This window comes from Carcharodon carcharias, chromosome 12 (assembly GCF_017639515.1).
Source record: "Carcharodon carcharias isolate sCarCar2 chromosome 12, sCarCar2.pri, whole genome shotgun sequence".
Taxonomy (NCBI): domain Eukaryota; kingdom Metazoa; phylum Chordata; class Chondrichthyes; order Lamniformes; family Lamnidae; genus Carcharodon; species Carcharodon carcharias.
In genome coordinates this window covers 87,516,189-87,530,494 of record NC_054478.1, presented here as the reverse complement: position 1 = coordinate 87,530,494, position 14,306 = coordinate 87,516,189, and the positions used below count along the sequence as shown (strand labels likewise).

The 14,306-nt window shown below is 41.5% G+C and overlaps 1 protein-coding gene across 4 annotated transcripts in view; it reads left to right on the top strand.

Annotated features, from left to right (window-relative positions):
* znf385b (zinc finger protein 385B) overlaps window positions 1–14,306 on the top strand; it is a 297,152-nt gene that overhangs the window by 121,000 nt on the left and 161,846 nt on the right. For all 4 annotated transcript variants that reach the window (XM_041201482.1, XM_041201480.1, XM_041201484.1 and 1 more), the window contains exon 2: window positions 2,607–2,749. In XM_041201482.1, coding sequence (XP_041057416.1) covers window positions 2,607–2,749 — 143 coding nt within the window. The remainder of the gene's footprint in view (window positions 1–2,606; window positions 2,750–14,306) is intronic.

Genomic DNA, 14,306 nt, shown 5'->3' with positions numbered 1-14,306 from the left:
GTGATTTTCAATTTGTAAATTGCCAAACTCAAACAGTCTGATGCACATTTGCACACATCTGTCGGACTCAATGAGGGGAGAAATTGACGGTTTTTTATGATGGACAATATTGGGAACAAGAGAATCTTGCTCCAAATTGAGCGCAATACCTTTCAGTTGGTCTTTTGGCCACTTTTGTGTGCGGGGAGGCTGAATTTGGATATATGAGGTGTCATGCATGTTGGTCAAGCAAACATAGCCCATATCATTTGCAGTGAACCATTCTGAAAGAGGTCAAGAGAGCAAAAGATTATGGTGTTATTGTGAACAAATCCAGCTCCGAGGTGCAACGTCCTCACTCCTGCAAGACAGTGGCAAGCCCCATCATGGCTGTTGTCTGCCTTCACTCATGCTCTACAGGCAGCTCCCACCTCCTGAAAACACTTGGCACCACTGTTGGACAGCAAGCTCACCTCCAGCCCAAATAGGGCATTTACATTGATGATTGTATAATGAAATGTTCCAAGGCATTTCACAGGAGCATTATAGAACTAAGTATGACACTGATCCACGTAAGGAGATATTAGGTCAGATGACCAAATGCTTGGTCAAAGAGGTTGGTTATAAGGAGTGTCTTAGAGGAAAGTGAGGTATAGAGGCAGAGAGGTGTAGGAGGGAATTCCAGAGCTTGGGCACAAGGCAACTGAAGGCAAGGGCACCAATAGTGGATAAATTATAATTGGTAATGTATAAATGGCTATGTGGCTGGAGGAGACAAAGGCGTAAGGCCAAGGAAGGGTTTAAAAACAAGGATGAGAATTTTAAAGTGAAGACATTGCTTGACTGGGAGCCACTGTAAGTCATGGGTAATAGTGGAACGGGACTTGGTGCAAGTTAAGACACAGGCAGCTTAAATTTTGGATGGCTTCAAGTTTACACAGGGTAGAATGTAAAAGATAGCCAGGAGTGTGTTGGAGTAATTGAGAGGTAGCAAAGGCATGAATGAGTGTTTCAGCATCAAATAAGCTTAGATGGGGTGATGTTATGGAGATGGAAAATAGACCATCAAATGCGACATCAAGGTTGTGAACAGACTGGCTTAATCTAAGACTATTATTGGGAAGAAGGGTGGAATCAATAGCTAGGAAATGGAGTTTGGAACAGAAGCTGAAAATGATGGCTTCAATCTTCCAAATACTTAATTGGAAATGTTTAATCTTCCTTTAGTCTAATGTTATCTTCTCTCCATAGCCATGGATGGAGAACTTTACTCGTGGGGCTTTTTAATTCCTTAAGGCAATGTATATGCATTGCGAATTGCATCTTTAAATGGTGGCTATTGTTTATCTACCATGGTCCTCTCTCCGGGACGTTTTCATTCCAGAAGAATCTGGGATGGTGGGGGGGGTGGGGGGTGGGGGGGTGGTTAGCGGTTACCAATCTGCAGCAGCAGGTACCCCATTAGGATAATTAAAGGGCCTATTAAGGTGAAATATAGACAAACAATGGAGGCGGCCACCTGGCAGCAGATGCAAATACTTCATCCACCAAGGGAACGGCCTTCCCACCACAGACTTGCCATAGCCATCAGACAACAACTGCAGCCACTAGTCATCCAATGGAGTGGTTGCCCCTCCCCACAATGATGGCAGCTGAGGCATTTTTAACATGCAAAATTTTAAAGACTTTTTCAGAGGTTGTTTCCATCTAGAGGCGTTCTCTCATTCTCCCAGACCCAGTTGGGAGCTCCCATCTCAAATGATGGGGCTGCAGACGTGTCATTGCTGGAGGGTCTTAAATTGGCCCTCCAGCTTCTGGAGCTTGCCCGCCATCCTGATTTGGATGGTGAGGGCATACCCTGGCCTTTAATTGGCCTGCTCATCACAAATTATGTTGGTCACCAGACGGCAGTATGATATGGAGTCAGGTCCTGGAAATTAGCTCATCGTTGGGGTCCCAACCCCAGAACAAAAATTCAGCCTCAGGAGTCAGTATTAGCGCAATTCAGTACCTGCTTGACTACAGAAGGTTTGACCCTTTTGTGCAGAGTGCAATTTGTATTTAATTGGCTCTTGCTGTGTATAATTTCCAATGGGTAAATTTCAGAAGCTGTTAAATAAATTAGTTGCTTTTGTTGTTTATACAATGCCGCTGTTGTAATTCAGAACATATTTAAACTACATTCTTTTTTAACATTGAATATTGTGAACAAATAATAAACTAAGCGATTAAATGGCCTGTATTGTCTAACATTTACATAATATCCTTAGCCCTTCAGTTCTGTGCTCCAATGGGTTAGCTTGCTTTCAGTGAGCATCTGGCTTTAATAGGTGCCTGTCCCCAGCTTCCTCAGCTTCATCAAAATTGTTCAGACAAGGGAGACACACACTCATTCTACCTGCCAGGATGACTCACACACCATATGTCTCCTCTGAATCTCAACTTGAATGGCTGTGGGGAAATGCTTTGTTTCAGCTGGAAAATAATTGTGTGGGTTTCACTGCTCAGTTGACACGTACATTGTAATTGTTTGTTCTACATAACTATTTTATCAGTCAGAAAATATTCCACATGAGTGCAAATGTTTTATTTTATTAATTCATCCATTTTCTTTTTCTCATTGACAGGAAGTACATGCCATGCGAGCACACTTCCTGCATTTGTGCGGGCACCTACCCTGATGATGCAGCCATCGCTTGACATTAAATCATTTATGCCCTTTCCAATGGATACTGGCTCAGCTGTTGGACTCTTCCCGAATTTTAACACAGTGAGTATCAACTGGAATATATTTTTTCTCTCTCTCCCTCTCACAGATTGATTCAAATATTGGTACCCAGTAGATGGAGCCTTTCTCACAGAATTAAAAGACTCCAAGTCTTAAGCTGCAAATATTAATCCAGGCTTCCAAATTGTTAGTTGATTTTATTACGTCAGGGACTTTGTCCAGTTGACATTCTGTATTCATCTGTGCAAATAGTCTTACTGGCTTCTGTTAACCCACCACGTTGCAAAATAGCTGAAGCTACGCAGCATCAAGCTACGAACAACTGTGAACTGTTCATGCTGTTAAAATGCTGTTGGTCTGCTATCGGAGGAGCTAAAAGAGCAGCAGAGTAAGAGAAGGGAATATTGATTTTGAACTAAATGGGAAAAAATGATTTTGGCTGTTTTATCTAACCAAAATCTGTTTTCATTTTTGTGATGAATATCAATTAAAAAAATTTATTTCCATTATATTCATGTTTCTATCTTATAGAAAAGATGTTTTGACAATATTTTAAGTATTTTTTAATTGTTACGATTTTTGCATTTGAAAATGAGACATTGGATTGCAAATTTTGAAAATTTTTGAGGTTGTGGAAATTGATGTAATTAAATGATTCTAACTTTCTAATAAATAACAATACAGTAGATGTAGTCTTTGTAGTTGTAGTTGGTTTCTGTTGCTGCCTTTTTGATTCTTGATTTATTTTGGTGAACCCTTAATCATTACTGCTCCTGTTATGAAGGTAGAAAAACATTATGTTACATGAGGCTTAGGAGAAATACTGTTCGCAGTATACACACTGGGCTATTTCAGATTCAGTTTCATTGTAAATACCTTTGAAATATTTACAGTATGTGCAGTGGTCAGTACACAGTGAAAATTGTATTTGATGTATTCAAAATACCTGACCTAATTCCAGCTTGTACGAAAAATTAATTTGAGAAGGACTAAAACAACACATGTGCATATGAATGATAAAGTTATATGAGGCAAAATATTCATTGCTCCTGAGAGAATACAGATCATGTACGTGGTAGTTAGATTTCTGGTATAGCATCATAAACGTCTTTGTAATCAATAAAGAATTATGTTATCAACAGGAGCAGACTGTGGGTGTTTGAAATATAGCCAAGTGGTTAACGACATTAATTCTTTCAGCAAATTAATCTAGCATGAAAAGAGAATGTAACAGGGGATTTCTGGTGTGTTGTAAATTAAGCTGTTGTCAAATACGCCGTTTTTCAGCCAAGGTTGTGTTTGAGAATCTCTTACATGATTTATAATTTTCTAGTTCTAATTGATTAAGTTGAAATTGGAAAACAGGAATTGAGGATATTTCATTTGTCTGAATTATTCTGTATCAATATATTCCTTTCTGGCCAGAAATCTGGAGAATTTTATCTTAATGCCATTCATTAAAATCAGATATTTTTTAATACCATTAAATTTCAGATATTCTTGAATTTTAGCTTTAATGCCAAATACTAAGACATGACCTCTTTTCACTGACATATAAAGTGGACTTATACTTGTCATGATATTGACAGTGATTGGATGTGTCGTCACCACTAAACTGCAGCGAATTAGACACATACTTCCACCACTGAGCTGAGTAGTTAATCAGCAATACCAGGGAGCACAGATATCCATCATTTGACTGCCAGGAAAAAAGATGTAAGTCCTCCAGTAGACTGCTAGAAATTTCTCTTCTTTCCAGATACATATGCTCGACCACCTGGAATAAAGAATTTAAAATAAAAATGAGCACATATTCCACTAGTGCTGCCCAAAACCAGACATTCCCACTAATGAACTTTAAAAAGCTATAAAGTTATTTGGAGGGTATATATAGCAGAAGTCAAATTAGAACCTCAGACATACAGTAGATTTTGTGTATATATAGTGTGTTACAAATGCATAATTTTAAGATTCATATGTTTTAGTATTGTAACGTTTGGTTTATAAGATATTATTCTGGTTCAGGAGACTCTGATTTTAAATGTGGGATAGATGAAAGAAAGCTTGGCCTGGATAGCTCATCAGATTATCTAGAGTTGCAGTTCAAAGGAGTAGTCTTGTTGCATCGCTGGGATGGTGATGAGAGATATTCATTGCTAAGATTATAGTGGTCTTGGGAACGAGATTTAAGTCAGGGCATAAACTGGGAGTTTAAAGTATTTACGTAAGGCAAATGGTAAACAAAGAAAGGTTTTAAAGTATCCAAATACTTTTCAGATCAAAGAGCAGATTTAAAGTTAAAGATAATTAATTTACATTTCTAAGGGAACAGGTCATGTGTGTCACACTGACATGGGGATGCGCAGTGGGGTTTAGGAGGTTTTTCTTTGTTTTGGTATATCTCAGTGTATTGGTTAGTCTTGCATTTGGAGCATCTTGGAGAAGGCAGGGAGAGAATCTACCAGCAGTATGGATAAGGAGCAGAGGGTCATCAGGAACCAGGAGTGGTCCTGATTTGGATTTACTATGCAAGGATGCAAGTGAGGTCCATGCTCAGGCTGTGGAATCCAAATTTGTGAGGTGTTGAAATAGGACTGGAGGAGTCACCTAGCCAGATGCTAGTGGGAGTTTTGCTAAGAAACCCCTCACTTCAGAAGATGACTGGGAAACCAAGGAGAATCGGTGTGAATTCCTGGGAATTGTGACATACCTTGGTTTGGTTTCAGGAGAACTGAATAACCTCAAGTAACTGAAATGTAAAAATGGAGTTCTCAGTTGAAACAAAATGTAGAATGGGGAGAGTTTCTGTTTGGAATTTTGGTTTAAAGTATAAGTGCTTATGAGATACAGGGAATTCACATTTCTTTTTAAATGTTGCAGGTCTTTACTGAGACCGTAACAAGTGATAAACCTGGTCAAATACACGTTTGATTATTATAGCCAGCTGATGACATGGGTTGGACCTTCTGTCCATTCATAATAAAAAAGCAGATATTATGCATGGTTAGTGCTTTTGATATACTGCTGTGTCCAGGTACTCTGGTGCATTTAGCTAAGTAGCAATACATTCATCCCTGCAACACTGACCAGATGCAATGTTAATGCAGTGCATTGCATTGGTGCTGGACTGCAGAACTGAGATTCCTTGTAGACACTCATTTAAAAAGACAAGGCATACATCAGGTGCTGCACTGAATGCCATGAAGCTCTTGACAGAATTTACCTTTTTAGAACGTAAATGCAGCAATAGCGTTAAAGAGGAGGATCAAATGGAAGCCCCAGGGGAGAAGCAAAAGCTATTTTCATTTTTTGTTTCAGGTGGTCAGCAAAATGTTTGAAGTGTCAGTTTTTAATAATTTGTGGTAAATTTGTAATTTACTTGACACCGCGCCTGAAGATGTCATTTGCATCTTCATGTATACTTGAAAAGTCTGTCCTCTGTGAATGAGTTTGCATTGCTGTACCATGGTTGAGATGGTAACAGCACCCAGGTATCCCTGCAGTCAGCCTTGTAGGGAGCTGGTAAGAGGTTACTGCTGTTAAGCCATATGGTATGTGGTGGTCAAGAGAAACCAGTGTAAGTATGAAAACTAGTAGTATTGGAAAAGGGGAAGGTCGATGGTTTGACTTGCATGGATCTGGGGTGGTGCAGGGGGTGGGGTGTAGGTGGTTTAATATCTACTCTGTGATAAAGAAATAGTTGTGGTGACTCAGGAGAAAACAAGGCAAATGTTTTTGGTAGCTGTTGAGGGCATGTGGTTATTTTCCCCTTTGTGCCTCCAAATAAACCATACTAAGTGTAAATGAATAACAGCATCTGCAATATGTCCAGAAGTAGCAAAACACCTTTAAGGCAAAAATAAAGGTCTTTCTTGTCAATACCTATCTGTCCCTTGACATTGATAGGACTAAAACAATTTGATTAAGCCCATTAGCTGGCACAGGGTTCATGATGTACAATTATTCTGTGCCTGGGATTGGACTGAGGCAGGCAATAAGGAAACTTTGTGCTGCCAGCTCATCTTAATGATTATGGTATACAGACCAACACACAATGTGCTGCTGACTGGCTGCATGTTCAGTGGGGGTCCAGATTTGTGTGCAACTAATACAACTTAGAGCTAGCCAGCACTTCTTAAAGGCAACCAACCCTTCTTAAAGTGGGCGTGCATTCTAACTGTAGGCACATGGAAGAGCAGTTTGCAAAAGGCTTTGAGAGAAAGCTATCAATGAAGCATCAGGCCAAAGAGAGGACCCCAGGTTCTCTGATGTGATACCGGAGGCCTTATTTCAGGAGGCGAAAAGGAGAGAGGTCATTTTTCTAGGAGGCCTCCAGGCATGCACTGTGAAGGGAATGGGAGCAAGTAGCCATGGAGGTCCATGCAAGGAGTTTGGCCCCAAAGGCCTGGCTGCAGTGTCACTAGAAGTTCGGTGACCTCACACAAGTAGTAAAGATCAGTGAATGCATCCTCCAAATGACATGTCCTACCCACTGCACCAACAACCTCTCATGCTGCTTGATGCACCAAACCCCCATTTACCCATTAGCAATCAGACTCATGCCCATCATTCAGATACTCCACTTCACCTCACGTGCTTACCAATGCTACAGGTCTCGTACCCAGCCTTCACATACTTTCCAATTATTCAGCTATGACAGGCACATCACTCAAACACCTCATAGCATAATCACTGACACCCTTCCTTCTCACTTGCAGGGCAAGTTAACACATAACAGGAGGCAGCACTAGAGAACCAGTAGGGGCCAAGCACGCCTGCATCTCCTGAACCATTTGGATGAGATGATGCTCTGCATTATAGGGCCAGCCATGACTGAGGCTGTTGTATCCAGGGTGCCAAGAACATCCCAGCCAATAATATGTTCCTGCCTTATGCATCTTCTTAAATCTCGTTTCACCCTCATCCTGCTATCTGGCATGATGTACAAGCTGCAGATGCTTGCTTTCTACCCCACCTGCATTGCAACACCCCAACCCCCCGCTTCTACATTGCTGCTTTTAGATACCCAAGAACTGCCTGGCTAGCCAGTGCAGCCTATTTGTGAAGGGTATGCACAAGAGTAGTTGTCCGATGAAGAAGCACAGCTCATATGCTGGCACTGTACATACTTTGGAGGGTAGTATAGAGGTGGAATCTGCATATGATGAGTAACCAAACACAAATGGACTACAGTAATGCCAAGGGTAAAGAATAGCATATGCCCCAGCTTACCAGAGGGCACGGTTGCATATGAGTTTTGCTTCAGGAGACTCAAGTCAGTACTTCGATGGACATGTATTCAGAGATGCTTAATGCAATGGCAGACATGCCACAGAGCTCGTTGTTACTGTCAGAGAGCATAGATGAGTCCTACTCCAACTTGGCACAGAGTTTCATGCAGAGCTTGGAGTTTATCCTTTCCAACATGGAAATGATGGCCAATTCCATGAGAGCACTTATAGATCCAGCTGTGATGCAGCAACTGGTAGTCGATGTATCAGCTTCCATTGCAGCACAGGTAGAAGACAGTCAGTGTGTGAGTGCTAGAGTGGAAGCTGAGACTGAAGTCATAAATCCATGAATCCATAAGTCCAGCTTGGTGCCATTTTGCAACTGAGAGGTCCAGAATGGCAGATCAGTAGCCAAATCAGCATTTGACACTGAATGACATCATGATCTGTCCACTCTGTACATTTCTGGTGCACCTATGGCATGCTAGGCGTAATACCTGTACAAGCAGGCCACGCTGCACTGGCCACATTGGAAGTCACTGATAGTGTTATGGCTGCCATTTTCATCACTCCAGACTTCCATAGTACTGACACCAGCAGCAGTATAGAGCTGAATTTTGCCTCCACAGTACAGCTGAGGATTGAGAAGAATGTGGTTTTAATGAGTGCAGATGTAATGGGCGCAAAGGAATATCACTAATCTTTTTCCTGTGCAGTTTGGGAATAGGACAATAAACATGACCACAAGCAATAATTATAACAATAACATCAGTAAATGAAAAAATACAATGCACAAGTGGTTTTAGTAAATTCATTATCGTTTAATATAGTTCTGTAACCATATATTGCGTTTCTGTATCTTGCATGAGAAACACACAAACTTTGTTTTCTTGTATATGTACAAATTGAATAAATCTGGAAGTTTTTTCTGATTGTTGACTTTTATAACGCAAAGAACAAACTATTGTAAGTAGACTCATTTTCTTTCATCTTTTTGGCTCTGAAATAGGAATGTGTTTAATTACCAGTGTCCCATTTCCAAAGGCTCCCCAAAAGCACCATTTTGTTGCAGTTATAACTGATGTGTGGATCATGTTCCCTTAGTTATGCTGATAGCTTGTCTGAAGGCCTCAGAAGCCTCAGCTTCTGCATCAGCTTTCATTTTATTTATTGTTTAACTTATTGTTAAACTTTATTGTTTCTGCACTTCCATCCATGAAGCCAGGCTTCAGGAGCAGTAAAGCCAAGAGTTCCTTTGTCAGAAGCAGGGCTGTTCACTTTTTGCACAAGCAGTAGGCAACTCAGCTAAAGCAAGATCTCTCCATCTTAGGAGTGTATTCTCTATATCTGTGTCTTTCCCTTTGCATTGCAGGTTCTGATTGCTCAGCCAGTTATTATCTTATCCTCTGCTTCAACTGGGCAGATGGCATCATTGTAGTAACTTGAAACACTGCAACAGGTTCCATTGACTCATTTTAGACAAAAATATTTACCTTCCATCATAACAATAGCAGAAATTAATTCTGGGGTGAGCAGATAGGAAAATAAATCTGTTCTGGACACAATGTACAACAATTATAGCCAACAGTGCAGGAAGTAATAGTTGATAGTTTTACAAACTGCCGAGACAGGTTACAAGTGAAAATATTTCTAATATTGTAACAGTAGATGATAGTTACAGGCATAGCATAAGTCTAGTCAGTACAACGCAATCTCATTGATCATTATAAGGAAATGGAACTAAATTGAAATGGTAAGGATATGGCTATGGCAGAGGATGGCTGGATCATTACAAGTGAATGTTCACTGTAAGTGTTGATCACTAAAGTAAATTCCACTGTGAGTGAATGGAGCTGAGGTGTTTGATCAAATGACCATCTGAAAAACACAGATAGACCAAGATCAAAGGATATTTGTAATTTCATTTTTTTATTCATTCATGGGATGTGGGCTTCGCTGCTACTATGCGTTGGTGGTGCAGGGAGTGAATGTTTGTGGATGAGGTGCCAATCAACCAGCTGAAATGCTTCTGGAAGAACAGTGGGATAGGACAGCACTTCGATACAAAAGAGGATTGAGGCAATCGAAGGTGGTGATGAGATAGTTATGGAGAATATCCATGGAGGTGTTAATGTCATCACAGTTGCCAGGCTAGAGGACATAGAGGTCAGAGTGAGTGAGGGCACTAGAGAGACCATTTAGGAGTACTTTTGTAGGCGCATAAAGTGGTGGTAGAAGAGATGGCTGGGATAGAAGAATATATAGAAAACTAGACATCACAAGTGTTTGCAGAAAGCCTTCTCAACGGTTAGATCGTGATGATATTAAAACTATGGTATAAGATTTCATAAAATTGGCAGATTGTTCGACCTAACTTTGGCAAAGATCTGGGGTTTTCACTAATGTTCCACTGAAGTTAAGGTGAATGATTCTGGTAGTTTAGTGATTATGCTACTGGACCATTAATTCCGAGCTGTTCATACTTTTTTCAAATCCCACCATGGCAGTTTGGGAATTTTGAGAACAGGGCAAGAGGACAGGGCGAGGCGGAGAGCAGAGTGGTAGAACAGGGCAAGGCGGAGAGCGGAGTGGTAGAACAGGGCGAGGGCGGAGAGCCAAGTGGTAGAACAGGGCAAGGGCGGAGAGCGGAGTGGTAGAACAGATGGAGACAGAGAGCGGTGTGGTAGAACAGGGCGAGGCGGAGATCGGAGTGGTAGAACAGGGCGAGGCAGAGAGCAGAGCACCAGGAGGTGTGGTAGGTATAAGTTACAAGTAGGTATGAAATTTAATCTATCTATAATTTAAATTTGTCAAATAATTAGTTAAAAAGTAAGAACAATAAACTAATTACATAATAAACCTTCATTAATTAAATGAATACAAAACGATTGGGATAGCAGTGCAGTAGGTGTGCTGAAATTGCAGAATTTGGGAGTTGTGGGATCATTGTGAGCAGGGACAACCATATCGGCAATAAGAGGAACTTCAGCTCAGAGTTGTTGGGCTGGTGTCCGAGGTGAAGACATTGTGCAGTATCAGGGAGGGGGAGAGCAATCTGGATCAAGGAAACTACGATGGTATGAGGCGCGAATTGGCTATGAAGGATTGGGAAATGTTACTTAAAGGAATGACAGTGAATAGGCAATGGCAAACATTCAAAGAACGCATGGGTGAACAACAACAATTGTTTATTCCTGTCTGGCACAAAATTAAAACAAGAATGGAGGCCAAACCATGACTTGCAAGTGAAATTAAAGGTAGTATTAAATCCACAGAAGCGGCATACAAATTGGCCAGAAAAAAACAACAGACCTGAGGATTAGGAGCAGTTTAGAATTCAGCAAAGGAGAACCAAGGGGTTGATTAAGAAGGAGAAAGTAGAGTACGAGAGTAAGCTTGCAGGGAACATAAAAACTTACTGTAAAAGTTTCTATAGGTATGTGAAGAGAAAAAGATTGGTGAAGACAAATGTTAGGTCCCTTTCAGTCAGAAACAGGGGAATTTACAATGGGGAACAAAGAAATGGCTGACCAACTAAATACATACTTTGGTTCTGTCTTCACAAAGGAGGAGACAAATAACATGCCAGAAGTGTTGGGGAACACAGTGTTTAGTGAGAGGGAGGAACTGAAAGAAATCAGTATTACTAGGGAAATGGTGTTGGGGAAATTGATGGAATTGAAGGCCGATAAACCCCCAGGGCATAATAATCTACATCCCAGAGTACTTAAGGAAGTGGCCCTAGAAATAGTGGATGCATTGGTGATCATCTTCCGAGATTCAGTAGACTTGGAACATTTCCTACAGATTGGAGGGTAGCTAATAGCTGAGCACTTGGAAAACAGTGGCAGAATCGGACAGAGTCAGCATGGATTTACGAAAGGGAAAACAAATCTACTGAAATTTTTTGAGAATGTAACTAGTAGAGTTGATGAGGGGGATGTGATTTATTTGGACTTTCAGAAGGCTTTCAACAAAGTCCCACACAAGAGATTAGCATATAAAATTAAAGCGCATGGGATTGGAGGTGGTGTATTGAGATCGATAGAAAACTGGTTGGCAGACCGGAAACAAAGAGTAGGAATAAACGGATCTTTTTCCGAATGGCAGGCAGTGACTAGTAGGGTATCGCAGGGATCGGTGTTGGGACCCCAGCTATTCACAATATATATAAATGATTGAGATGAGGGAACTAAATCTAATATCTCCAAATTTGCAGATGATACAAAGCTGGGTGGGAGGGTGAGCTGTGAAGAGGATGCAGAGATGCTTCAGTGTGATTTGGACAAGCTGAGTGAGTGGGCAAATGCATGGCAGATGCAGTATAATGTGGATAAATGTGAGGTTATCCACTTTGGTAGCAAAAACAAGAAAGCAGATTATTATCTGAATGACTATAAATTGAGAGAGGGGAATGTGCTATAAATTGCAACGAGACCTGGGTGTCCTCATACACCAGTTGCTGAAGGTAAGCATGCAGATGCAGCAGGTGGTGAAGAAGGCACATGGTATGTTGGCCTTCATAGCGAGAGGATTCGTGCACAGGAGCAGGGATGTCTTGCTGCAATTATACAGGGCCTTGGTGAGATCACACCTGGAATATTGTGAGCAGTTTTGGTCTCCTTATCTGAGGAAGGTTGTTCTTGCTTTGGAAGGAGTGCAGCGAAGGTTTACCAGACTGATTCCTGGGATGGCGGGACTGATATATGAGGAGAGATTAAGTCGGTTATTTGCTGGAGTTCAGAAGAATGAGGGGGGATGTCATAGAAACTTATAAAATTCTAACAGTGCTAGACAGGGTAGATGCAGGAAAGACGTTCCTGATGGTGGTGGGGTCCAGAATCAGGGGTCACAGTTTGAGGATACGGAGTAGACCATTTAGGACTGAGATGAGGAGAAATTTCTTCACCCAGAGAGTGGTGAGCCTGCGGAATTTCCCTGCACAGAAAGCAGTTGAAGCCAAAACATTGTATGTTTTCAAGAAGAAGTTAGATAAAGCTCCTGGGGTGAAAGGGATCAAAGGATATGGGGAGAAAGCGGGAGCAGGCTATTGAATTGGATGATCAGCTTTGATCATAATGAATGGCGGAGCAGGTTCAAAGAGCTGAATGGCCTACTCCTGCTCCTATTTTCTATGTTTCTATTTTGATTGAGGAGGCAGTCACGTCCGTTAGGCAATGGGCAGAGACATGAGGGTCAGGCAAGTAAGGGGACTCCAGGTGCAATACTGGAGGAATCTTGACCTTTGTCCTTATCCAAAGTAAACAAGGTTCTTGCTCCCTGTGTGGATGAGGGCATAGTCTGCAGGATACAGGAGGCCCCTCAAGTAGGGGAGTGAAAGGAAATGTGACAGTGGGAGCGACATGATGGTCAGGGGGGTAGATACTATTCTCTGGAGCAGCGGTTGGGAGTCACAAATGTTGCTTTCCTGGTGCCTGGGTTAAGGACATCTCCCCTGGGCGGATAAGAACTTGAAGTCAGTGCAGGCTGGAGAGGGAGGATCGTGCTGTCGTGGTCCACATAAGGTCTAATGACATAGATAGAATGAGTAATAAGGTCCTGCTGAGAGAGCTTGAGGAGCTAGGATTGAAATAAAAATGCAGATCCTCACAGGTAATAATCCCTGGATCGTCACCTGAGCTATGTGCAAATTGGCATAGTGGCAAAAAAATTAAAAGTTTGAGAGACTGATATGGAAGACAAGGCTTTTAATTCATGGGACCCCGGCACCCGTACTGGGCAAAGAGGGAGCTGTTATGTTGGGTCCAGCATTTCCTCTATGTTTGGAGAACGGAGGCAATTTATTTAACCATGCGGCCTTTGATTTTTTTTTTGCGTGGTCGCACATGCACACTGATTTATGGGGTCAACTTGTGTGTGGTCTGCACAGGGATTTATGGGCAGCAGCTGTGTGACTTAAAGGCAATATTGGTTGGGACGGGTCTGCTGAAGCTGAAAGTGGACCTGTGCTCTGGTGAACCTAATTATTAGAGAATAGCACAAAAATAAATAAATGGGTTTGATCTAACAGAGACATGGTTGTAGTGCAACCAAGATTGGAATTATTCTAGGATACTTGACTTTTCGAAGAGATATGCAAACTGGAAAAGGAGTGGGGGTAGCCCTGATAATAAGAATTGAATAAAGACAGTGGAGAGAAAGGATCTCAGCTGGGAAAATCAAGACATAGGTTCAGGTTGGGTGGGGTTAAAAAACACCAAGGGCCAGAAAACACTGGCGGGAGTACTTATAGGTGCCTTTACAGTGGTTGTAGTGTTGGATGGACTATAATCAGGAAATTAGAGACCTGTAACAAAGGTAATACAGTAATCATGGAGAACTTTAGCTTTCATCTAGGCTGGACAAAA